General features: G+C 50.7%; 1 protein-coding gene across 12 annotated transcripts in view; it reads right to left on the bottom strand.

Moving 5' to 3' along the window:
• Positions 1-23635, bottom strand: part of DENND1A (DENN domain containing 1A) — a 538445-nt gene that overhangs the window by 7932 nt on the left and 506878 nt on the right. For 8 of the 12 annotated variants that reach the window (XM_073224730.1, XM_073224762.1, XM_073224757.1 and 5 more), the window contains 2 exons: positions 18153-18209; positions 11914-12002 (listed from right to left, as the gene is read on the bottom strand). In XM_073224730.1, the coding sequence (XP_073080831.1) occupies positions 11914-12002; positions 18153-18209 (146 nt within the window). Of the gene's footprint in view, positions 1-2699; positions 5519-11913; positions 12003-18152; positions 18210-23635 lie in introns of those variants that run through there. The other 4 variants (XM_073224751.1, XM_073224776.1, XM_073224778.1 and 1 more) reach the window with 3 other exon arrangements.

Below are 23635 nucleotides of genomic sequence, written 5' to 3'. Positions count from 1 at the left end.
TTATAAAAAATACATCTCCCTTGTCAGCCACCTGTGAGCTCTACCTCTATAAACAAACACCCCATGCCAGCTCCTATGAATCACACACTGACCAGGGCCATGAGAGGTGGGTGCTGGGGAGGGGCAGCTGGACACGGCCCACCTCAGTTCAAGTCCCGGCCCCACAGCTGCTGCTCTGGGCACACCACAGGGAAGCAGGTGGTCCGTGCCTCTGCCCTGTTGGGCCAGCTGGACATGTCTCGACGGTCCCCAGGGGGCGATGGTGAGGAAGGTGGGAAATTAAGCGTAAGGGGTGCCTGAGGGGGGCTATGTCCTCTCTCCTACCCCCTAGCCAGAGCACTTGCCCAGAGTCACACCGGGGAGGTAGCAGGTCACAGGCTTCCTTTCCTCTCCCAGGTCACCTTGCTGCGTGTCAGGGACGAGATACATCCTGACCCTTCCTGGACTAAGGAGAGCAGTGGCCCAGGATGGGCATTTTCCTCTGGACTCAGAAGGGTGGGTAGGAAGATCTGACCTGCAGAAGTGTGCCCAGCCTGGGACATAACACAAAGCACAGGAGAAGGGCCAGGTCCTGCCTGCTCAGAGCCACTCGCCACACAGCTGCTGGAATCCTGTTCTGAATCGCAAACCCAACCATGTCACTCTCCTGCTTCACACCTGCAAATCTGCTGCTGGGAGTCGCAATCCTGCAGTGACCAGTTGTGTGGTGAGTGACTCCGTGGTGTTAGCAATAATAATGTTCAAACATTTGCAGAATGGCGCACTGGTCTGTTTACAAGTTAGGGGGCGTCTTACTTGCTAGCGCTGGACTGCTCTCCTAAGCAGGGGAGGGGTGGGCAGACACCCCAGCCTCATGCTCCAATCTGGGGAGCTTGTGGAATCTGCTGGATGGGCAGGAATGAGGGCTGCAACATGGCAGTGCCAAGTCTGAGCTCCAAGCATGGCAGACATCGTGCCGCAAGCCTGGCCCTGTCCAATTCTGGCCTCCTCCCGCCCTCCCCTGACATGCCACCTGTCTGTCGCCTCTGTCTGGTGACCCAACTGCTCTTTAGTCTTGAAGACTCTGCTCAAATGCACTCCTAGGTAGCCTTCCTGGAGCTCCCAGCCGGAGTTTTATCCTCAGACTGCATGTTTCAGCACTTCACTGGCACCATTTAACTTCCTGCAATTCTGAGTTGAGCTTCTAAAGGGCAGAGGCCTGGCTTGTTCTTCTTTTTATTCCTGCCTGGAGCACAGCACTGGCGCAATGAGAGTTTCTGATCAAGTGAATGGAAGTCAGCAAATTGGGGAGAAAAGGTCCCCCCAGCCCATTTTACCCATCTTTCTGGAGCCCTGCCACAGCTGTGTCCTTTTCATCAGCTTGGGGCTGCAGTATAAAAGTGTCCCCTGAGTTCCCATCTGTCCTCTGAGATGCTGAGATCTGTGGAATGGGATGTTTTAGGGGGAGGGTGTAGGTATATAGGGGAGGGCAGGAGTCTCAGAAAAATGTTTCCAAATACTATCCACAAGTAGGCACTGTACCAGGGGCTTTATGTAGGCTATTTCTACCCCTCCCAACAGCCTAGCAGGAAGGTATCACTGTACTGATTTTTAGGGGATGAGACTGTCATTAGTCTGTCTCTCCATCCATCCTTCCACGCACCCACCCAGGCACTTCCTGTGTGCTTGGCAGGGTGCAGACCCAGTGCTGGCTGAACACTGGAATCACTGGTGAAGAGAAATGTGACCAGGTGCCCAAGCCAGCAAGTGATGAGCCGGGATTCCAGCCCAGGGCCCTCCCTTCCTGTCAGTCATGCTGGTGGCAGATACACGTGAGGGGGCATGCACCTCTGCCTAGCTCAGACCCAGTGAGCCTCTTGGCCCTTGACTCCATCAGAACGCCTTTCCCACATCAGTCCAAACACGGCCACCTCCTCTGGCTTTGATAAGGCAGGGATCACAGCTTGGCACATCAGCTGAACACCACTAAATGTGTGGATTCACATGACAGCAAAGAGCCTTTGTCCTGGACTGGACTTTGGCTTCACCATATCAGGCTGTTGCAGTTCACGTCCCTGTTAAACACCAGTGCCTCCTCACACTGGGGCGATCACAGAGCTGGCTGGGGGACAGAGGGAGCCTCATTTCCAGCCCACAAACCATTTTCCCTCTCCAGCCGGCCTCTCCTGGCCAGGCCAGTCTGGTTGGGCAGTAGCTTCAATGAGAGGCCCAGGCTGTCTCTTGACCACCACCTGTCTCTTGAGAGTGACAGCGCACCCAGGTGAGAACTCTGCCATGTGGTTTAGTCCGATCCTAGTGTTTTCACATCCAGGTTTCGGGCCACGTGGGTGATGATGAAACTAATGTTCTTACGAGTGTCGGGCTCAGTACGGTCCACAGTTTCTCATTAATTTATCACATCCTCATTTTGCAGATTAAGAAGCCAAGGCTCAGAGAGAGGGAGTCACTTGTCCAGTGTAGTCCAATAGCTAAAGGCAGAGCTGGCAGTCCGGATTTACCTGCCTCTGGGCCACTTTCTGATCCTGCCTCTTCAGTTTCGTGGACTGGAAACAATGAAATAAGGGGTAGGGAGTTCCCCCTTCCACTTTAATAACAGGTGAGATTTCAAAATAAACTTATTTAAATTCATCTGTTCATGTTCTCCCATGAAACATACAGTCAGATATTTGTCAGAGATAAAGGATGAACCATCGAAAATGTCCAGGTTTAAATTTTTTATTAGCTTAAGGCAGAATATGAAAAAAAAAGTGTACCTTTTCCCTCATTAACCCAATTCAGCTACTACCCTGCAGTCTGCCATCTACCACTTGCCTGGATTTTATTACACACAAAGAACTGTCTGTGAAAAGACAGGTCATGGTGAACTTGGCTACCCAGTGAGGGCTACAGGAGTATTGGCACAAAAGAAAGTCCCGCCGTCCATCACCGTTCAGATCCCATCATCTCCCACGACTGCTCCCACCTCTGCCCACTGCATCTCGCGTGGAGCTCCCGTGCGGATGACTTCCCGAACCCTTTCTAATGTTTGGTTTAACGTGTCGCCAGTTAACGGGCATGTGTGACAGTGGTGACAGGCACGGCTGTTCCTTTTTAAATACCATGTCAGAGACACGGCGTCAGGAAGCCGGGATGTGCTCTGTGGCTCTGTCGTGCCGGGATCACATGGGCTTATTTTTTAATGAGGAAGATCTGCATCTTGAGAGTTTTTTCATGTGTCACATTGCGTGGACAAATCAGCAGCACGTCACGCTGGCCCAAAATGAAATGCTGACAAATGCAGATATTTCAAATTTAATTGACATTTAAATGTACTTGAGATAAAGAAGGGAAAAAAATCAGCAAGGACTTGGTCTCCAGAGGTAATGAGGGGAGCTGGTGATCATTTTTTAGAGGATCATTTCACTCCAGCACAAAGGATCTTTACTTTGTAAATGTCCTGGTTGCTTTGGTGTCCCTTGATTACAAGGCTCCTGTGCGGCTGATGAGCAGGGACAGACCCCAGGACAAGGCCAGGTCCTGCCTGCCCAGTGGATGCCAATCTGTCCAGCCTTCCACCATCCCCCAGACAACCTTGAGAAAAGTCATTTTACCTCCCTGAACCTTAATTTCTTTTGTGTAAAATGGGGCTGCAGCCCTCCCGATACTGTTATCATAAAAGCTGAAGGAAAATATTCACAGAGCTTTGTCTAGTGCCTATGGTTCAGTGCATGCTCAGTAAAACCTATACGCACATTTACCTGCCAGCAAATAGATTCTGGGCATTTTCATTCTGTTCATGTCCAGGGTCTTCCTGATGTGTTCAAGGACAAATAAGGGGTCCCTGCCTTCAAAGACCTTCCCAGTCAAGGTTAGTGGTCCCCAGCTGAGCCCACCACAGCCATGGGGATCCCTGAGAGGCTGCCATGCCTTCTCTCTGCCATAACGCTAGACCAACACTAGGGCCAACACTAACCACATGGCATGTGCTTAGGTAACAAAAATAGGAAAAGGGTCTGAAGCAGGCGAGATGGGCCTCTGGGAGAACTGAGGCTGGTACAGGACCGCAGAGGAAGCTCAGGATCTGCCCTGGAGCCCCTCCTGTGGGGCCTGGGGTGAGGCAAGGGCTGCTTTTAGGGAGGAAGACCTGGAGACAAGTATGGGAACCTCACTGGACAGTGGACCTTTGCACTCAGTTGTATGTGTGTATTTAAAAGCAGTAATGGGAGAATCACCTGTGATGGTCAAGGTCGCCAACGGCAGGGTATTCTTCCTGTCAGATGACCTGATCTTGTGCGGATTGTGGGGTGAGACCAGGTTCTTCTCACCCCCCAGGGACTTGCTCCACCAGAGGGCAGCGGCGGGGTGTATCTGGCTTCGGGGCTCTTGGACAAGGCTCCATTTGGGAGATGATGGGGGAGCTGGGCTTTTAGTTGTGAGTATAGGGGGAGGCACAGGGCGATTGAGGTCAGGGTAGGAGTTTCAGGAGAAGAGGCTGGCAGGGACCAGGCAGTGGAGGACCTTGAACCAGCGTGGGGACTGAGGGCAAAGTGGAAGGTTCGGAGGTGATGTGAGGGCTCAGGGAGGCAGCAGGAAGGCCTTACTGGCTTGACTGCCCCCTCCTTTTCCTTGGGTTGGTTATGCCCTTTGCCCTTCCAAGATTCATTCGTCCATCCATTTAACTACCAACCTGCATGTTAATTCCTCCCTTCCTTCTTTCAACAAAGACACTGGTGCCTATTTCACATGCCCACACACACACTTGCCCAGATACCCTGAGAAGTCCTTCGCAGGCCGCTGGGTGAACATGCACAGAGGCAGAGAGGCCAGGCTCAGCAAGTGGGCTTGGCTCCACGTTCTCATTCTTCAGGCTCTTTGGAGGAGGGAAGGTGGGAACGGGGACAACCTGGGGGAGCCTTCCCTACCTGTAGACTGTGAAGGACTGCCCCTCTCCCCCGGGACAGCCTCCGCCTGGTGAGAAACAGATTCTTTTGTGGGGACTGCGGTAGCAGTTGTGGGGGGAGAGGTGGAGCATCTGAGGTCCCGGATGTGCGACTCAGCCGAGCAGGTGCCCATCCTGGACCCGGGGCAGCTCATTCCACCAGCTAGAGCCTTGGTTTCTTCACAGCTGAACAGGCTAACAGGGCCTTCAGGCGAAGACTCCCGGGGAGAGGGGAGGTTAGCCAAGACAACATACATGACACAGGCATTTGAGAAACGGTGACATGGCATCTGGAATAGGGAGGAGGCTTGGTTGGGATGGTAAAGCCTTTCAAAGGTGACTGAAGTCAGGAACATCTTGAGGACAGGGCAGCCTAAAGCCTTGCTTTTTAGTTGGAACTAATTCCCACCATTGTGACAACTCTTGGAAAAAGGCCCTTCCCTCCGAGCGGCTGGCAGAAGTAGCTGGAGGCGAGGGGAGGCCCATGTTTTCCTGGGCCGCACATCCCTGGGGGCTCCTTGGCAGTTCCTGTTTTCCAGTCTGGGCTCAGGATCCATGTCTGGCTTCTGGCTTGGCCTTGTCTCCAGGGCCCAGAACCCACTGTTGGAGAGAGAAGGGGTGCCCAAGTCAGGCCAGGAGCCTCTCGTCTTGCTAACTGACCTTCTGTTTGGGTATCTAGACCCCCAGCTGCTCAGGGAGTGGATCCGGGCAGCCTGTCAGGAGGGAGTACCCAGACAGCTGCCCCCATTCGCTGGGGCTCAGGGCCCAGCTGGCAAATTTTGAGACTTGCTCCTGGGGGCTGACTGCAGTTTCTGGCTCTTAGAGTTCCAGGCAGGGGAGGTGCTGGTGGTTTCTTAATCACACCTGGCACACAGTAGGTGCTCTTCACACATTTGTGGTTATTAACTGACACCCCTCCCCTATCTCCAGGGTGCTGGACTGTAAGCTTCAACCTGCCTTCACTGACTGCTTTGTTCCTTGATTTAGTAAACATCCCTGAGCAAAGGCCTGGGCTAGGCTCTGGTTAGGGAGTTGAGGAGTCAAAGCTGGAAGACGTCCATCCCTGCCCTGGAGGAGCTCACAGACTGCAGGGGTGAGGGGTGGCAAGGTGTGCACCTGTGTGTGATGTAAAGTGAAAACTCCAAATGCCACATCTGGGGAAGCCCAGGGGATAGTGGGCGGGGTGGGGGTGGGGCAGGGTGGCTCACTGGGGAGGCATCTAGGGAGTGTGAGATTGTTGAGGCTGCAGCAGTCACTGCAGGAGGTGGCAGGAGGGGAGACTGGTGTGCCCTGATAACTTAGTGTGGCTTCCGTGGGCAGTTTCCCAAGTCATGCTCCTTCGGATGTTAATAGGCATTGTGTTTAAAAAAGAAGGCCAAGAGACTTGCCCAGGGTCTCTGGCTGGCAGCTAGTGGTCCAGGATGCTGACCCAGGGCTGCTGGATGCCAAAGCCCTGCCCGTGCACCCGGCCACATCCCAGCAGCAGCTCCCTGACCACACCCCGGGACAGCTTTAGGGCTGCGCTGGGCACAGGGCTTGAGGAGCATGTCATCTTTGCCAGAGCGTGTATGCAACTGGCCTGAAGAGATACAACTGCAAAGTGTTTTGAGACCCGATCTTTGGACAAAGCTCACTAAATGCCTCTGGCAGCATCTTCTGATCTTATTTTAATTTTCTGGGGCTTTGGTTGCTAGTGTCACACGGTGCAATTCAGATGATCAGACTCTGCAATTCCTGAGCAGTGCGGGCCAGCCGTTTGGTGTGCAGACTGCCTGCTGTCCAGCCAACACAACCCGCAGGATTGTTCTTTGGTCAGAATTTCTAATGCCAGCTGCACATTCCTCTGGGTCCCCTAGACCCAGATTCCAGGGAAATCACAGTTTACACTTGGTGAGAGTGTGAAAGGGTACAATTCTTTTAGAAAGTTATTTAACAATACAGAGCAGAAATCTACTTCTATGACTGGTTAAGAATACAGGCTTTGGCATTAGGATACATGTCGGAAGCTCAGCTCTGCCACACTAGGTGTGTGACCAAGGCCAGTGACAACCTTTTGGGGTCTCAGCAACTTCTATAAAACAAGGCTAGTGAAAGCCACCCCCATGGAGTTCTCATGCGGATTAAATTAAATGGTATATGTAAAGTGCTTAGTATGCAGTTCTTGGTTAATGGTAGTTGTTAATCATCCCATTTCTTATGATTATATAAAACAAGAAAAAGCTTGGAGAGCAAGGACATTTACTCTGGCATTTTTTGTATTAGTGAAAACCTGGGACTATCTACAGATCCAATGTGAGGGACGTGGCTAGACAGACCACACAGTGGGATCTTCTGTAGTCCTGAATAACAGACATTACAAGGATATGGGGCAAGTTCATAAGATGGGATATTGCAAGGAAGCCACAGCTCTGAAAAATACATACAGGAAAAAGCCTGGAAGAGAGTTTGCAGAAATGCTAATATAGTTAAAGCAGTGGGATTCAGAATGAACTTGTCTCTTTTCCCTAACTTCCAGATTGTCAGTAAGGCTATTGGATTATTTATACAAACCAAGAAATTACTTGGGAAGAGCAGATTTTGCCTGGATCTGGCCAAAGAAGTAAGCAGGATGAGGGCTCGTGGGCTCCTGGTGGCTGGATGTGGACCACTCTTACTTAGTATAATGAAACTGCAGGCACCAGCCCGTAGCCCGCCAAGACCCCTGTGACAGGAGGGTGCGCTGTGCCTCTCCCATTAGCAGTGAGACAAAGGTATGCAGAGGAGCTCAGGCTGTGCAGCTCGCCAGGACTGGGTGTATCTTGGATTCACACTGACTGCAGGCCCCTTAATCATTAAGACTCAGAAGGCAGCCCAGCCTTCCGGGTTGTTAGGAAGATTCAACAAGGTGGAGGCTGCATGTGACTTCTCTCCTCTGTACTCTCATTAGCTACTATCCAAGGCCCCCACTTCAGTGAATGAATGACAGGCAGCTTGGCAGAGATAGGCACCAAGGGACTAGCAGGTCACTGCCTGCCTTGGCCTCTGCACGCCATGTGTGGTCATTACTGAGCATATTGCTGCCTTTTAGAGCTTGCTATCAGCTCCTTCTTGGCATCAAGTTCACTGGGAAATTCCCCTATACCTGAAGCCGTAAGAAAAATAAGTTGGCACCTGGCAGCCATGTACACTGCACCTGGAACAACCACAGCCTCCCTTTAATAGGTGGGAAGCTGTGACCCTCACCATGCCTACTGCAGCCACCTTCATCCTCACCACTCAAGTAGCTGGCAGTCATGATTAGGTTCTTCGCAAAAATCCCGAGATGCATTACAAAGTGTGAGATGTCTCTCATCAGACAGCTGATCCCAACATTTTCCAGCCCTGAGACCTTGGGCAAGGTACTGAAAGTCTTCTTCTGAGCCTCAGTTTCTTTATCTATTAAATGGGAAAGCCACCACATACCCATCACAGTCTTTAAGAGATGTTCAGTAAATGTTGCTTTGCCTTTCTCCCCTAGGTAGAAACTCTCAGGCACCAGTGGACACTGCTTCTTTGGCAGGAACAGGACAGAGCAGCTCCAGTTTCCAACTCCAGGGAACCAGACAGGAAGGGTGGTGTGTGGGGCAAGTCACCTTAGGACACAGAGCTGTCCCTCTCGGCAAAGCCAGACGAACAACAGACTCCCCTGGACAGCAGAATGCAGTTGAGAGCATAAAATCAAGCAGCAACTGGGTCCTGGCGCCGCTGTTTTCTAACTGGTTGGCCCTGGAACACTTGTCAAATACATTGTCTGAGCCCGAGTTCCTGCTCTGGTGGAAAGGGAAACGAATGCCAGCCTAAGAGGTCTGAGAACATGAGAGTTCGACTGCTCTTGCTGCCAGCTGGCCTCTGACCCCGGGCCTGTGCTGCCCGATCCCTCCTGACCCTAACTCGTACCCTTGGGAATTCTCAGGGCGTGCCAGCAGCTCTGTTCTGAATCATAATGGAAGTAGCTAATAATACTTATTGAGGAGACATAGTCACTGAATATTAATTAGAAAATGTTAACTAAAAGCCAGAGGGAATGTTTCCCCGATATTTTTCTGAAGTATTCTTCCAATTGCCTTCAAAGGTTTTGAGCAGCTAGGACACCTACCTTTGATTCAGGAGAAAAGTTTGACATAGGAAAATTTCGTTTGGGAAAATCCAAGTCAACGAGAATTGGCATGGGGATTCTCCCTTCAGGCCTCCTTAAAATCCTAAGTAGCTTGCACCTAGTAGGTTTTCGAAGATATTTGCTGAATGAATGAATGGATGCATGGATGGACAGGTGGACATCACGTGGAAAGGAAGAAACAGATTTCAGTGGATGGGCTGGCCAATGATGGCCATGCTACCGGATCCCGATGAGTCCCAAATGCTGAACTGCTGCAGGAAGCCAGAGACACTATCTTATTCTTCATCAGCTCCATCTTGCTGTCCACAAACTGAATTCTTTAATGTGCTACTTGGAAGTGAGAGCTGGTGCAAGAAGTCAGGAGGACTGAATCCCTCCCTCACCTTTAAAGATCCTGTAGCTCTTTCTACTGCCCTATTCCTCTAAGTTTTGGATGCACTTTAATATTCCCAGCAGAGACAAAGATTCACGATTCAGGAAAATCCAGCCCAGATTAAAGGGCCAGGCACTGAGTCTGTGTGCCCAACGTGGAACCACCTGCACCAAAGGCCCATTAGGATCTGGCTCCTGCATGCCGGCTTGTCTTCTTGCGTCCCCCAGCACAATGCTGACAGATTGGTGGAGTTGGTTTCTTTCCCCCCAAAACAATATTTTATGAGGAGTCTGTTTTATTAAAATATTTTCCGCTGGATGCTTCCTGTGTTTCAAGAACTTGGTCTTGCCAGCTGGAGCTGATGACAGTTGAGAAAAACACATCCAAGTGCTGCTGTGACATGGCATTTGGAAGTGGAGGAGCACAGTGGGGGTGGGGGGGTAACATGCAGCATGGGAAGAGATACAGGAAGACACCCATGTCATTGTCAGAAATGTCATTGTTATTATAGCAGAATAGCCCCTCGTCCCGAGTTAAAAAATGTGAACAGAAACTCTTAGAATAGTATCTCAAAATGCACCTCTTTTTCTCCTGGTGGACTGTGATGGTCACAGAGAACCTGTCACTTGTTTTCTATCACTGCCAGTTGGCTGACCCACTAAACTAGCCCTATGCTCCCACTGCTCATTTCAACCCCAAATCCCAGACAGAAATCTAAACCAAGGCATACTGCACACAGAAATGAAGAGTCCTACTGACACCGTCCTGTAACAACCAGGATGATGTAATTACCGGACACTGGATCTCTGGCAAACACTAAAGAGGCACCCCCTCACTGGGCAGAAAAGCAACAGTGGAAATAAATGCGATTAGAAAGTCCAGCTTCTAATCAGGAACCTGGACACAAAAGGGGTAACTATTTTCTGCAGAATGTGGAGTGTTGCTGGTTTGGGGTGTTTTGTGCAATGCAAGGATTTCTGGTTTGCATTTCAATATCCCAGGCCTGTGACCCTGTATCCCAGTACAGTGTCTAAAAGATTTGGACCAGTTTTAAAGATGTGGGTTTAAGAAAAGTGACTGATTTCAGGTCCCCTAAGGAGAAATCTTTGGGGTCTGAGGAAGTCTGAGGCCATGCAGCATTTTCTCCACAAGGGGGCAATCATAATCCATGCCAGACACAGCTGGGAACTATTCCTCAAAATTCCCACTGTCCTATTGTGCAGAGCAAAAGTTAAACCTACACCAACTTCAGAAGTCCTCTCTTCAAATTCTGCATAGCCAAGCATCTCCCAAGATGCATGCACACACATGTATGCACACATACGTATACCACAGTCTTGCACAGCTTTCTGGGTAAGGCTTGAGGGGCCTAGTGGGCTCTGTAACAGAGGTCGCGGTAACACAACAAGAGAATCCCAGAAGAAGTGAATACTGCAAGCTGGCTTAGGCCACAACTTGACATTTTGGAATGGTTTCTTCCTCTGGCTTCTTTTCTGGCCAGAGCCTGCCATCTCCTCTACCTTTATTCCCTGATAGCTTTCCTGAAAATAGAGCAGACATGAGGAACATCCCCCTCTTCAGTCAGGGGACTGTGCGGTCCCTTGGGCCATGCTTTGGTTCCCTAGACTCAGATGGATGTGTACACTTCTTCAAGGCAAAGCAGGAAGCCAGTATATAGCTGCTGAATTGTCTGAGAAGAGCCCACGGGCTGTGTGCTTTGGGGACAAAAAGAAGCACTGAATCCCTCTGATGGAAGCACTGCTACCTTGTCCAGAAGGTTCTGGAGCTGAGGCTGTGTGCAGCTATAAGCCTTACCCTATTCAGGCAGCTCAACCTCTGGCCACAGCTTCACACGTGCCTCATCACTTACCTCATCCATCCAATACCTACCCAGCAAGTGACCCCAAGCCAGGTCCTATGCTGGGTGCCAGGCATAAAACCCAGCATCTGCCCTGAGGAGCTCTGGGCCCAATGGGAGGCAGAAAAGCAACACCATGATAAAATAAATGCTATGGCACAGGTGAGCAAGGTACTGGTGAGGTGGGGCAGGGTAAGCACAGTTCTGTGTATAAATCTGTGTTCTAGAGATTTGGAGCACCCCAGGCCTAGGAAGGTGGTTGCCCTTTAGTCAAACAGTTGTCTCCTTGACCAGAGTCCTAACTCTCTCCTGCTGATGCTGTATCTTTAGCATAAGAGGAGGCCTGGAACCTTCTTCTGAGCCTGTGCAAGTACCCTTTGGACATCACCACTCAAAACCCAGCCCAGGTGCCTGGCTCCCTGGCCTCTGGGGCCTCCTGCTGGTGTGACAACTGCTAGCAGAAGCTGACACTGAAGATCAAGTCTTGCTCCCGACTGACCTCTTTATCAAACACCTGCTCAGGAATCCAGGGAAGTCTTTCAAAGGCAGGGGCTGCAGCGTGGGCACCACAAAGCACTGGACCCACTGGCTTTCTGCAGGCAGAGGGGAGGAAAGCAACGGGTACTCACTGCTCAGGGCTTGGGACGGACGTCCTCCGGCCTTCCACCATGATGTTGCTCTTGGGTCTCTTGACAACATGCGGACGGGGAGGGCGCACCTAGAATGGGCACAGGGGAAAATCCACAAGGAGTGAGTTGGAAAAGCCATACAGGAACATTCTGAAGATTCAAATAAGTGGCCCTAAATGTTGAATGATTTTCATGGTGCAGGTGACAGACAAAGGCTCTCCTTATTAGGAAAACAGTTCCGTTGAATTTGCAGCAGACGTGTAAATCAGAATTCTGTGGCCTATCAAATGGGAAGGGTTCCTCTAAATGGTTTCCTCAACTTCAAGTCTGGGGATAGTTCCGACTGCCTACTCATGGCAGGGTGGCCGTGCGGGTTCAAAGAGATCTGTCTACATAGGCCCCGGAGCAAAGAGGCCCTTGTCGGTCCACACTCACCTTCATCTAGAACCCAGAAACCACTTTGGTAGAATGAAAAGGTTTCATTCTCACTTAATTTTTAAGCATACACAAGCTTATTTTGTTTTTTTACAACTGAATTACAGGATCTTATTTTCCTCCTTGAGTGGGAGGGGGAAAAGAGCAAATAATAGCCCTAGAGAGTACCAATAAAACCATCCTTCTGTGCCCGTGCGGTCCTCCTGAGCCGAGCTCAGCCAGCACACCACCTGGTGTGGCTTTGGCACCCGCCGCGGACCTAGCCTGCAGGCCGGCAGTCTGTGCGTCTGACGGTGGAGTACATGGCTCTCCAGCCAACAGCGGGGCTGCAGTGGCACAAGGCTTTTTTTCTTTCTGACCTGCTGCCTCTGAAAGCAAGGATGAGGGCCCCAAAATGCACCTTCCCTCCCACACACACCAGAGCGCATGGTGGGGGTTAGGCTAAGGAATTCTAGGTGCCCTCAGAAGGACACTCATTTGGTCCCGTCAACATTACATGGCTTTAGATTTGGCACCATCGCCTCTGAACACTTCCAGTGCCAGAGAGGGGCTGGTGAGAGCTAAGCTAAGAAAGTCTTTCTGTGCATTTCGTTGCCAATAAAAATGATTAAACATCCCAGTGCAGGGGGGCTTGCTCTCTGCAGATGAGGGACTACAGAGGAAATGCCACAATTGCTGAGGTTCTCAGACAAGACAGGGGAGGAGAGCACCGCACGCTCCACTTCCTGCCTGCCCTCTTTCCTGAACATCCTCTCCCTGCACTGGCAATTTGTGGGCGACACAGCACAGTGGCTTAGGAACACAGATTACAGAAGTTGGCTGCATAAAAAACAAATCTTTATATAGAGTCTCATCAAGCCCTCAGGTCTCTGCATGTCTTATCTAGCCAAAGTTTTTCCTGTGGAGTGGCCAGTCTGATCTCAGCCCTGTTTGGCAAGTCAGAGATGTGGCAAAAGCCAAATGCATTCCAACAAGCTAGCTGCCTTCTTCTCTGGGGTTACTGTGAAGGTCCAAGAGGTGGTGCGGGGGAAGTGCCAGCATGGTGGCTGGCACAAAGTGAGGGCTCAAAAAATGCTCACCTTGCTTCTCAGTGACCGTAGCAATAACAAAAGGAAGACAAGGGTGGGGTGTCTCTGAATTGAAAATGTTGTCTATGATCATCTTACCCTGGCCAAGTGTCCTGCTCAGTGTCTGGTTTTATAGCGGTCACTCAGCAAGATTTTTAGAAACAAATGAATACTGCTGCCTGGCATCTAGGCAGTGCATAATAATGTCGCTATTACTCTCCTTGTCATTGGCACGGTGCCTGCCACAAAGCAGACATCCAGTTGCCATTTGCTGAAGAAACACGGATGGATCATCCCCTACCTGTTCTAATTCTGAACTGGCTTCCTGGACCACAGCCAGATTCCTCTTGCTGCTGGTAAACAGCAGCACCTGGTGGGAATGCTCCCTCAGACTCCCCTGCACACAGGCAGTGTGCAGGTGGGGTGATGAGGCAGTTCTGCCCGGCCCCAGAGGTCCTGGGGTGGGGGTTTCGGGAAAGGTCAGACATTAAGGCCTGTCAGCGGTCCTTGCACACGGCTGCTGCTTGCTACAATAAAGGCGGGTTAGGAATGTGAACTTGTGGCTGAAATGGGGGGATTAAGTTTGTGGCAACTTCGACTGAACTTGCAACGTGGTGAAACATGGGGAAAAAGAACAACAGAGCTAATTAGACGAGCGGAGCTGTCAGAGTGCCGCTGAATGGCTCAGCGCCAACAAACAAAAGGAATGGGTTGGCAATCAGCAGGATCGATGGAGAAGACTGCTTCATTAGGGATGATAAAACAGACAGAGCTGGGAGAGGGGAGGGGTGGGGGAGGGGTGCAGGGCAGCAGCGAAGGCGGCGGAGGGAGAGGGAGGCCCAAGAGACCCAGAGACGGTCACAGACACACCCGGAGTCACACACACCTGATTGGTGTGGACAAAGCCAGATACAAAATTATACTCGCTAACAGACAACCATCTTGAGACACACACGGAGGCCTCGAGAAGCCAACATACACAGTCTCATAAATATACACTCACAGAGGCCTGCACAAGAGTAGAAGGCATGTGCACGAATCACACACACACACACACACACACACACACACACACACACACACACACACACACACAGCCACAGACGTACAGCTAGAGCTGCAACCAGACACAGACACACACAGACAAAATGGTTTAATTAAGCCCAAATCACAAGATGATGCAGACAACAGGCCCGTCATATTTCAGTGATCACACCCATCTTTCTGGGGTGCTTAGGAAGGGTGGGGGCTTGGGATGAGAGAAGAAACCACACGCACACACAACAGTGACTGGCCCCACTGGCGTTAACATCCCAGCAGCGCCAGGGGAGAAATGCAAAACAGGGATTTTGAGCTCTTTTCAAGGGGGACTTGAGGGGAAAGTTGGGAAACCAGCCAATTCCCCACTGGATTTAAAACCTGAGAAATCTAAGTTGGCAGGGTTAAATGTGTATTGAATACAAAAGCACCAAGTACATTTGATTTTAATGGTGAGCAAGAAATAATAAATACAGAGCTTATAAAGCGCTTCGCATGCGGCCGACCACAGCCTGCCTCTCCTCTGCATGCCCCAACCCACTCCCCTCAGTCCACGAGACACTGGCAAAGCTTTCTTCTGCTCTTTCCTTTTTCTTCTTTTTAAAAAGAAAATCTAAATCCTCCAGTAACATCTGAACTCTAGCCACAGGTGCCAGACTACAATGCTCCTTCCAGAAAGGCTGAATTGAATGGCTAGCCCCCATGCTCCTGCCACCCTGGGCCAGCAGCCCCACTTCTGCCCAGAACGTTTGCAGCCAAGTGACCCAGCCAAGCCTAGCTGGGGCCTGTGGCTGCTGACATAGGAACTTCTCAGGCAGTCCTTCCTGATGCCCTTGAGGGGATTCCATACCTCATTGTCTCCCAGGTTCACCTCTGGTGTGCTGGGGACTGCAGGGCCCAGAAAACACACACCTTCCAGGACTCCCAAATTAGTCTCACAGTGATCCTGCTTGGCAGAAGGTATTTAGGTTGCAGAAGTGGAATATATGTGTCCACTTTATGCCAGGGACTGTGCTAGGCACTACACACATATAACTTCATTACCCTCCCCAGGTACGTATTACTAAACTCATTTTACAGATGATGAAACTAAGACTCAGAGAAGGTAAGCATCTTGCCCAAGGTCACACACCCAGGAAGTGGCAAAGCTGTGATTCAGACCAGGGCAGGCCTGTCTGACTTCCAAGCCCAGGAAAAATGGTTCTACTAGGCACCTTGCCTCCTCAAGCACAGGGCGGTGGTGGTGGTGGGGAAGCAGTGTTGCAGCCCCGAGTGTCAGGCTAGTCACCTCCTGCACCAGCGCAGGCAGCGAAGGCTTCCCCTGATACTCAGGTTTTTCTCAAGGCATTACCTGCTTCCTCAAGTCCTCAGTTGCTAGTGAGTATGGCCAGGCATCCCTAACCTGCTTGATGCCTCACACTGGCAAGACAACATGCAGTCCATGGTGGCTCTCTCCAATATCTGAGTTTTTCCAAGGGAGCAATCCTGCCCGAGATTATGCTTTCTAAGAGAGCCCCTGCCTGTGTTGGATGCCAGGGAATTCTGAGAGCTACCCACTGGATGACTCTGGCTTAAGGAGAGGCTGCTTGGTGAGGAGCAAGGAGAGGCAGTGCAGACAGGAGGCCTGGGCTCAGAGGCTAGCTGGAACTCTCACCATCTCTGCAGTCTGGGCTGCAAATCAGGGAAATGCAATCTTCCTCCTTCACAATGAGATAATAATTTTTCAAGTGTCCAGCACAGTTGTAGGCACATAGAAGGTGCTAAATGTTAATTCTCTTCACTCCTGTATTCCTGCCAAGACCTAACACTGCCTAGAGATTCCATAGCAAGCCCAGCTGGTTGCTGATTATTTTTCTTCCTCAACCAAAGGCTCTGCCCCAGTACTTTATACTATGGTGGACTCCACAGAAACAGACATGGAGGGTCTGGGAAGCTTGGTATATGCTAGAAAGGCCATGGGGTCTAGAATCTAGTGACCCCTATGTACACTTGAGGGACTTGGGTTAAATGACCCAACATTGGTTTTTTCATCTCTAAAATGGGTAGAGATGATGCCTACTCCATGGAGTTCCCATGAGGCTCAGCTGGGATGATGTGCCTGGGAGTGATTTGCTGATGATAAAACTCCTGGGCAAATGATGGTTAAGAAACCAGATCATTCCTTAGAAGCTGTAAAGTTTAAAAACCTATTAAGAAAATTAAGAACCACTACTCTGTGCCAGATACTGTGCTAGGTGCGTTACAGATGTCATGTATGTCATCCTCACTGAAAACCTCTGATTGAGGGCATATCTGACTGAGGTGAGGCTCAGAGCTTTGGCACCACAGATCTGGTACTCAAACTTAGCCCTGTCTACTCTCCAAATCCATGCTGCTAACGACTGTACTAAGACTCTCACAAAATCATCTAGGGTTTGACCCAGCAGGGGCTTCTTGTCCCCCAAAGCAGCTTCTTTTTGCTGTCTATGCCTTCCTTCCAGTGACAGTGAACAGAAACATTCCAGCCCCTTGACAGCTGTGCTGACCTGGTTTGGGCTAATCAATGGTTTGACTGGGTACAGGATGCGGGATCTGTCCTGGAACCGGACTCACAGCTGACACAGGTGAAGCCATCTAAGTCTCCCCAACCTCCACCCCGGACCTCTAACTCCCACGCACTATAGAGGAGGGAAGCAAAACAGCACCACAGAACTTCCCAGCATCCATACTGAGAGCAGCCACCAGACTGATGCTGAGTGTGTGCACAAGGCTCAGAAGCAGACACATTCAGCCTCACCACCTGCACCTCTCGGCTGCCACACCTTTTACAGGGTGGCTTTGGCCATGTGCACTGGAGAGGGCAGGAGGGGCTGGGATACGAGTTTGTGGGGGATTCTAATTTCAGCTGGGTAGGCTGCAGGAGCAATGGCTGCTTTGAACAAGAGACAGAGACACTCTTCTCTTGGTAAACAGCCCTCACCAAATGGTCAGCAAGTTCCCCACTTTAAAGGAACCTGCCAAAGTTGTTAGGCCTCAGCATGGCCAGAGTCTGAACTTTCCAGGAAAATGGGGGCCCACACCGATTCTTTCCACGGCATTTCTCTTTAGAACACGTGCGTGGGTCTCTCCCTCGCCTACCCCATTCCCAGTTGGTGGGGGTTTAGAGCCTCTGATCCGGCTTTTCCCCCTTACTTGGCACTTCACTTGGGAAGGTGGGGCTCCATGTGGGGCCTGGAAGAGGAGGAGTACCTGTCTCCATCGGAGCCAGCTCGATATTCTCTGGGCGTAGCCTCTGCCCTCTGGAAAGGACATCAAATGCATTTCCAAACCACGATCTGGCGGGAAATAGACCCCTGCTGCCAGACTTTGCTTCCTTTGTGAGGAAGAGGTGGTTGGAGCAAGGCTTTACAGCTCATTGGTTAGGAATCCGACTCAGCCTGGGAGATATGCTCAAATGATGCACACACGGCAAACACACCACACGGTGGCCCCTGGCTGCCTACAGCTCTGACCTGCAAGTCACAGAACTGAGGCAGAAAAAGGAGAGAGAAGCCCAGAAAATGCAAGTCTGGGTTCATGCCACATAGAAGGGGAAGCTGAAAAACCCAATTCCCAGTTTCCTTTTGCAAGGCAGCCGAATTCAGACTCCCGAGGTTTAGTCAGGCGGGGGAGAACGGCTCAGGCAGTGTTAGGCGGGGGGCAGAACCACCGGCTACTCACGGGCCTCGAGCGCTGTATCTTGGGAGGCGGCGGGCGAGTGGGACGGAGTCTTTGTAGCTGCATTAAAGTGAAACTTATAACATCAGTACACATGGAGATGGTTCGACGCATTTCCACACATGGCACATGAGAGAAGGCACCCAGTCACCCAGGCCAGAGCCTGAGGGCCATGCATGGCGCCCCCCTGCTCCCTCTCTCCCATGCCCGAGGTCACTGAGTCCGGCCACTCTAATTTTTTGTTCTGGTCTCGCCCTGTAATCATCTCCCAAGAGGGCCCCCTGTCTGGATCTCCTCTGGTCACTCTCCACAGAGACCAAGGGGCATCTCCTAAAATGCAGTATGGCTGTACCACACCCCCACCTTCAAAACCTCGGCTTACTCTCCCTGCACCTTGGGTGACTGCACAACAAGGCCCTGGGCTGGCACTCCAAATCCTCCCAGATCAGGGCTCTGCTGCGCCCCACACAGACCCCTCCCGAACTCCACCCATATGCACCTGGGCAGCCCCTCAAATGGCCCTGGGCTCTTTGGCCTTCTTTCTTGCGCCCCTCTGGGTGCAATGACCTACCCTGCCCTGTTGGCCTGACAGATGTTTACTTGTCCTTCAAGACTCTGCCGAGGTCAGCTGCTACCTTCAGGACTCCTTGCTGCAAGGGACTTGTCACCCAGTATCTGCCTCCGTCCACTGAACATACTACCTTTCAAATGTTTGTTTCCTTGAGGGATTCATCCCTGTTCCTTGGAAAATATATCTGCTCAATAAATGTCTGATGAACAAAAAGTTTGTACAAAATGCTTGGCTTCTGAAATCAGGATTTGAATGAAAACCACCAGGGCACAGATTTTTTTTGTCTCTATACTCTCAAACCTTTTATCTTGAAAGTCAAGCTTTGGCCTTTCAATAGTCTTCCCATCTAGATTCCCTGGACAGGTGTGGGAGTTGGGTAGGCAGAGTAAGGAAACTAAAAATCCACACTAGACCAAGACCACAGACCCTCAGCAAACCTTGGGAGGCTTCCAGTCGGATCCTGCCCATTCAGCCACCCAGCTCACAAAGGTACATCATTATTTGACAAGGTCAAGACCTGCACTGTCCACTACAGGAGTCAATGACCACATGTGGTGAGTCCGAATTAAGATGTGCTTGAAGTACAAAATACACACTGGATTTCAGAGACTTAGTTTGCAAGGAGAATGAAAAAAATCTCATTAATAATTTTTTAATATTGGTTACTTGTTAAAAGGAATATATTTTGGAGTATTTGGGTTAAGGATGTTAAAATTAATCTCTCCTGTTTCTTCTTACTTTTTTCATGCAGTTACTAAGACATTTAGGATTCCCTGTGTGACTTGTGTGCTCGGCTCCCATTACACTTCTCTTGGATGGTCCTTTCGCATTACACTTGGAGCGATTCTTCAGATATCCGACAAGCCTGAGAACTCCCGAGTGGACTCCTGAAGAGGAGGGGCTGTGTCTCAGAGCTGCCTGGGCCCCCGGTGCCCAGCAACAGGGTGTGACAGAGTGGCCTGAGGGAAGGTTGGAGGAGGAACTCCATGGAGCCCTGGGGTCCCTTATGGCACATCCTGAGCACGTCTAGATGCAAATACACTGCAGTTTCCCAGACCCTGTGCATTAGCTGGGAGTGAGGGCCAACCCCTGCTCTGGCTCTTCTCCAGCTGGAGGGTATTTGGGGTTGTGGATGCCACCCAATAAGATAAGCATGGTGTTTCTTTCCCTTCAGGGCTCACAAAAATGTGTGGGGCAAGGAGGGATGGAGCCTATGAACTCACAGTGCTCATCAGGAAAGCAGGACAGGGAGAAGTGAGCCCCTCCACAGGTACACAGGCTGCTGTGCTGATCCACACACCCCACCCTCCATCCTCCACTCTCTACTTCCCAGAAACCGCCTTCTCTAGGCCTACAGACCTCACCACCTGTCACCTCTGACTTGGCCATTTCCATCCCTGCTGGCAGGGGTGGCAGAGTGTTCAGGAGGCGGCCTCTGGGATCAGACAGTGTCAGACTAAACCCCATTTCCTACAGGCCTGTGCTTTAGCCATCTGAGCATTACTCTCCTCATCTGTAAGTGCAGGTAATGGCTCACCAAGATCTGCCCACAGTGCCACCAGTAGATGTTAGCAACTATCACCATTAGTGAGTGTCCCTCCCTCCAGCCTCTCCCCTCCCAATCCATTTCCACACTTGTTCCAGGGCGGACTTGAAAAAATATATGCCCAATCATATCACTTGCCAGCTTAAATCATCTCAGTGGATGGCGGCATCTCCCAGGTGTTTTCTGAGAAACGCTATATTAGGAGATGCATTATATGAAGGAAGAAAAAGGGTTCCCCAGTCAGACAAGTCTGGGAAACGCTGTCTCTCTTGTTCCTTTTAGAGATTTGTAATGCTAGTTAGCACATCAAACGTTGCTAAGTCTTACAATAAAAAAAAAAAAAACCCACCCTAAACAAGCAAAACTCTCATTCCTTTTTTCTTAAAAGTCCTGTTTCCCTAATTTCTTTGAACGCAGACTCATTTTCCCTAGAACATTCCCACTGATGTACCTTGGAGAATCCCACCTGAAATGTTCAAAGCTCTTCCGGACTCTGGGTCCCACCTGATGGGGCACAAATGTCCAAGTGCCACAGTCAGGGCCCTGCTGCCAGGAGTACTGCAGCACCTCCCATGGGCTCTGGGGAAGCACTGCTGTGAGGGTGAGCGGGTGTGGGAGGGGGCTAGGCCCCGGAGGCTGCAGATTCCCAAGCATGCTGGGGTGGGTGACAGGAGGGGACACAGGTTGGAGAGAGCTGAGTGCTCTGGGAACAGTTAGAACAAGCCACAGGGGGTGAGTGTTGGTGATCTGGGTAGAAAGAAGGGGTGAAGCCAGGGAAGGATCAACCCAACACACTGTTTTCCAGAACATGGCCCCAGAGCTCAGGAAGCCGAATCCAGGACTAACTGAATGTGGGTGCTATTAACAGTGTGATGTGGGGCCTTAGAGGACTGCAGAGCTGACCAGGACTTGGTGAAAGTCATCTGGGTGAGCCAGGAGGCCCCCACACTCCCTAAGGGTGGAGAACAGCTTGTTTGTCTCTGCACCCCCAGCCCATAGCCCAGGGCTGGCACCAGCTTGTTCCTATCTTCCCATGGCCCTTGTGGCAGAGAGCACATGTTTTTGTGGACAAGGAAGCAGACTGGAGAGAGGTAATGTGACCCACTCAAGGCCCCTGCTGGTAATGGGTTGTGCTGGAAGTGGGTCTTAGGCCTCTTGCCTGTGAATCCAAAGCTCTTCCCACTGCTGCAGGAGGTGGCAAAAGCAGAACCTTAAAGCAGAAGGGGCTGAGAGTTGGGAGGTCTGGGGCACATTTGCATAGAAATCACACAGAAATATGGGATCCTCAGTTCCCAGGCTGGACTGAAACGTGGCTATACTGATATGTTTGAGTTCCAAAAAGTCTAGGCCTTTGGTAACCTTTTGCTGAGAAGTGCAGTTCCACATTTATCTGGTGCTTCCGGAACTGGGCTGTGGCAGGAGGAATGGTGGGGCAGAAGGTTTCAGTGATCAACACAAGCACCTGCCTTTATGACGGTCATGTCTAGGTGGGGTGCAGATTCATTCTCACAGAGTAGAAGGACTCCTCCCATGTATATTCAGGGAATAACTACTTGGAGCCAGGGCCCTGGGAGTCAGAAGAATAAGACATAGTCTTTGGCCTAAAGAATTTTTGGTCAGGTGGGATTCAATTTACAACATGGAAAAATATCTTTTATAGAGTACAAAGAGTATTTGGGCTAAAACCCTAATAAACATACTTTGGGTTAGAAAGACATGGGTTCATGTCTTGGTCTGTCATTTTCTTCTTGAGTTCAGTACTAGCTCTGCCACTTGGGTGAGTTATTTAACTTGAGTGAGTCTCAGTTACCCTCCTGGGAAATGGAGTCACGTGCACTGCAGGAAGATGCTGGGAGTGCGACTGCAGCTGCGGGAGCCTCTGGCCAGGCACCGTGAGGATGAGACAGTACCATCCAATCCTGTTTCCATCGTAGGATCCACAGGTCTTCCCAGAAAGTCCTGTGGATGTGGGGACCTTGCCTTGGTTTCCCAAGGGTGTGTGTTGTCAGCAGGGCACTGTTGAAGGGGACTGGGTTTTAATAATAATCTCTTCTGTTTATATGACGCGTTTTCCTTTCAAAGTATTTCTACTTCTCTTCTTTCCTTTGAGCCTCACATCCCCTGGTGAAGCAGGTTAGAGGACGGTTATTTCCCTGCTATACAGATGGGAAGCGGGAGGCCCAGAGAGGTTAAGGGACTAGCATGAGGTCACACAGCTAGCAGCAGGAACTAACAGCAGCAGGTCTTCTTATTCCACTGCGCTATCCTTCTCAACGCAAATTTCCCAAGTCATCTGGAAATCCTTTATGATACACCTTTTTTCATCCCTTCTGAAGTTAAAATCTGTTAGAGATCTGTGCCTCAGAGAAAAGACTGGTAGAGAATGATTGACATCTTCCCCTGCCTTCCTTATCTGAGCATCTCTTTCTAGTGCTTTCCAAAGGTAGCACATGATTCATTTGTCATTCATTAACAGACAGTATACTCTGTATGGGCACCAGTGTACATCAGTGAACAAGACATCGTCCTGCCCTCAAAGGGCTCCCACTCTGATGGAAGGGGTTGTACTGCGGGGGACACGGGTGCTGAGGTCTGTGGAGGCACAAAGGAGAGGCTCTTCTACTATATGGGGGTGGTAGGGATTCAGGTGCATGGCACAGGGAACCATAGTGGTCCCCAGTGGTGAATATGAGGACGGGGCAGGTCAGGACTTCAGAAGGGCCGGCGGGGGGCCGGTCACATAATATAGGACCTTGAATGCCAGGCGTGGATTTCTCCTGAGTGCAGTGGCAGGGATGTAGTCAGGGAGGGACATATCAGAGGCCTTTGGGTCCTTAGTGTAGAAGATGGGTGGGCTTCCAGAGACAGACATTACCCTCCAACCACAGGGAAGAGGCTCATATATTGTCAAGCCACGGGACTGCTGGGAGATGGGAACATGAAAGAGTAAGCCCAAAAGTGTGACTGACTTGGAAGTCCCAGAAAAGAGAGGAACTCTGGCCTCTGCCAGTCTCTGCCTGGTCTTTAGCATTTATATATGTCAGCTCTGTGGACCAGGTGAGTATGCTCATTGGATATGAAATCCACATTTATGAGGATAGCATCTGATCTGCAGTTAATTTGTCGATGCAGCAAAAACACACTGTTTCCAAAAGGAGGGGCAGTTGTGGTGGAATACTAACTTAATTACCTGGGTGGCATGAATGAGTGGGTGCCCTGCACAGGGCTGCAGGGTGGAAAGACTGCCAAGCACTGACTCGGGGCAGTGGACAGTGTGTCCACAGGGGTGGGGCTGGTTGTGGACAGCCCGGGCATGGTGGGCACACCCAAAGCACTTCCTACTCACCATGTTTCTGGCAACTAACCATT

Source organism: Manis javanica, chromosome 2 (assembly GCF_040802235.1).
Source record: "Manis javanica isolate MJ-LG chromosome 2, MJ_LKY, whole genome shotgun sequence".
Lineage (NCBI taxonomy): Eukaryota > Metazoa > Chordata > Mammalia > Pholidota > Manidae > Manis > Manis javanica.
The sequence above is the reverse complement of the archived record's forward strand: the minus strand, read 5'-3'. Positions and strand labels throughout refer to the sequence as shown.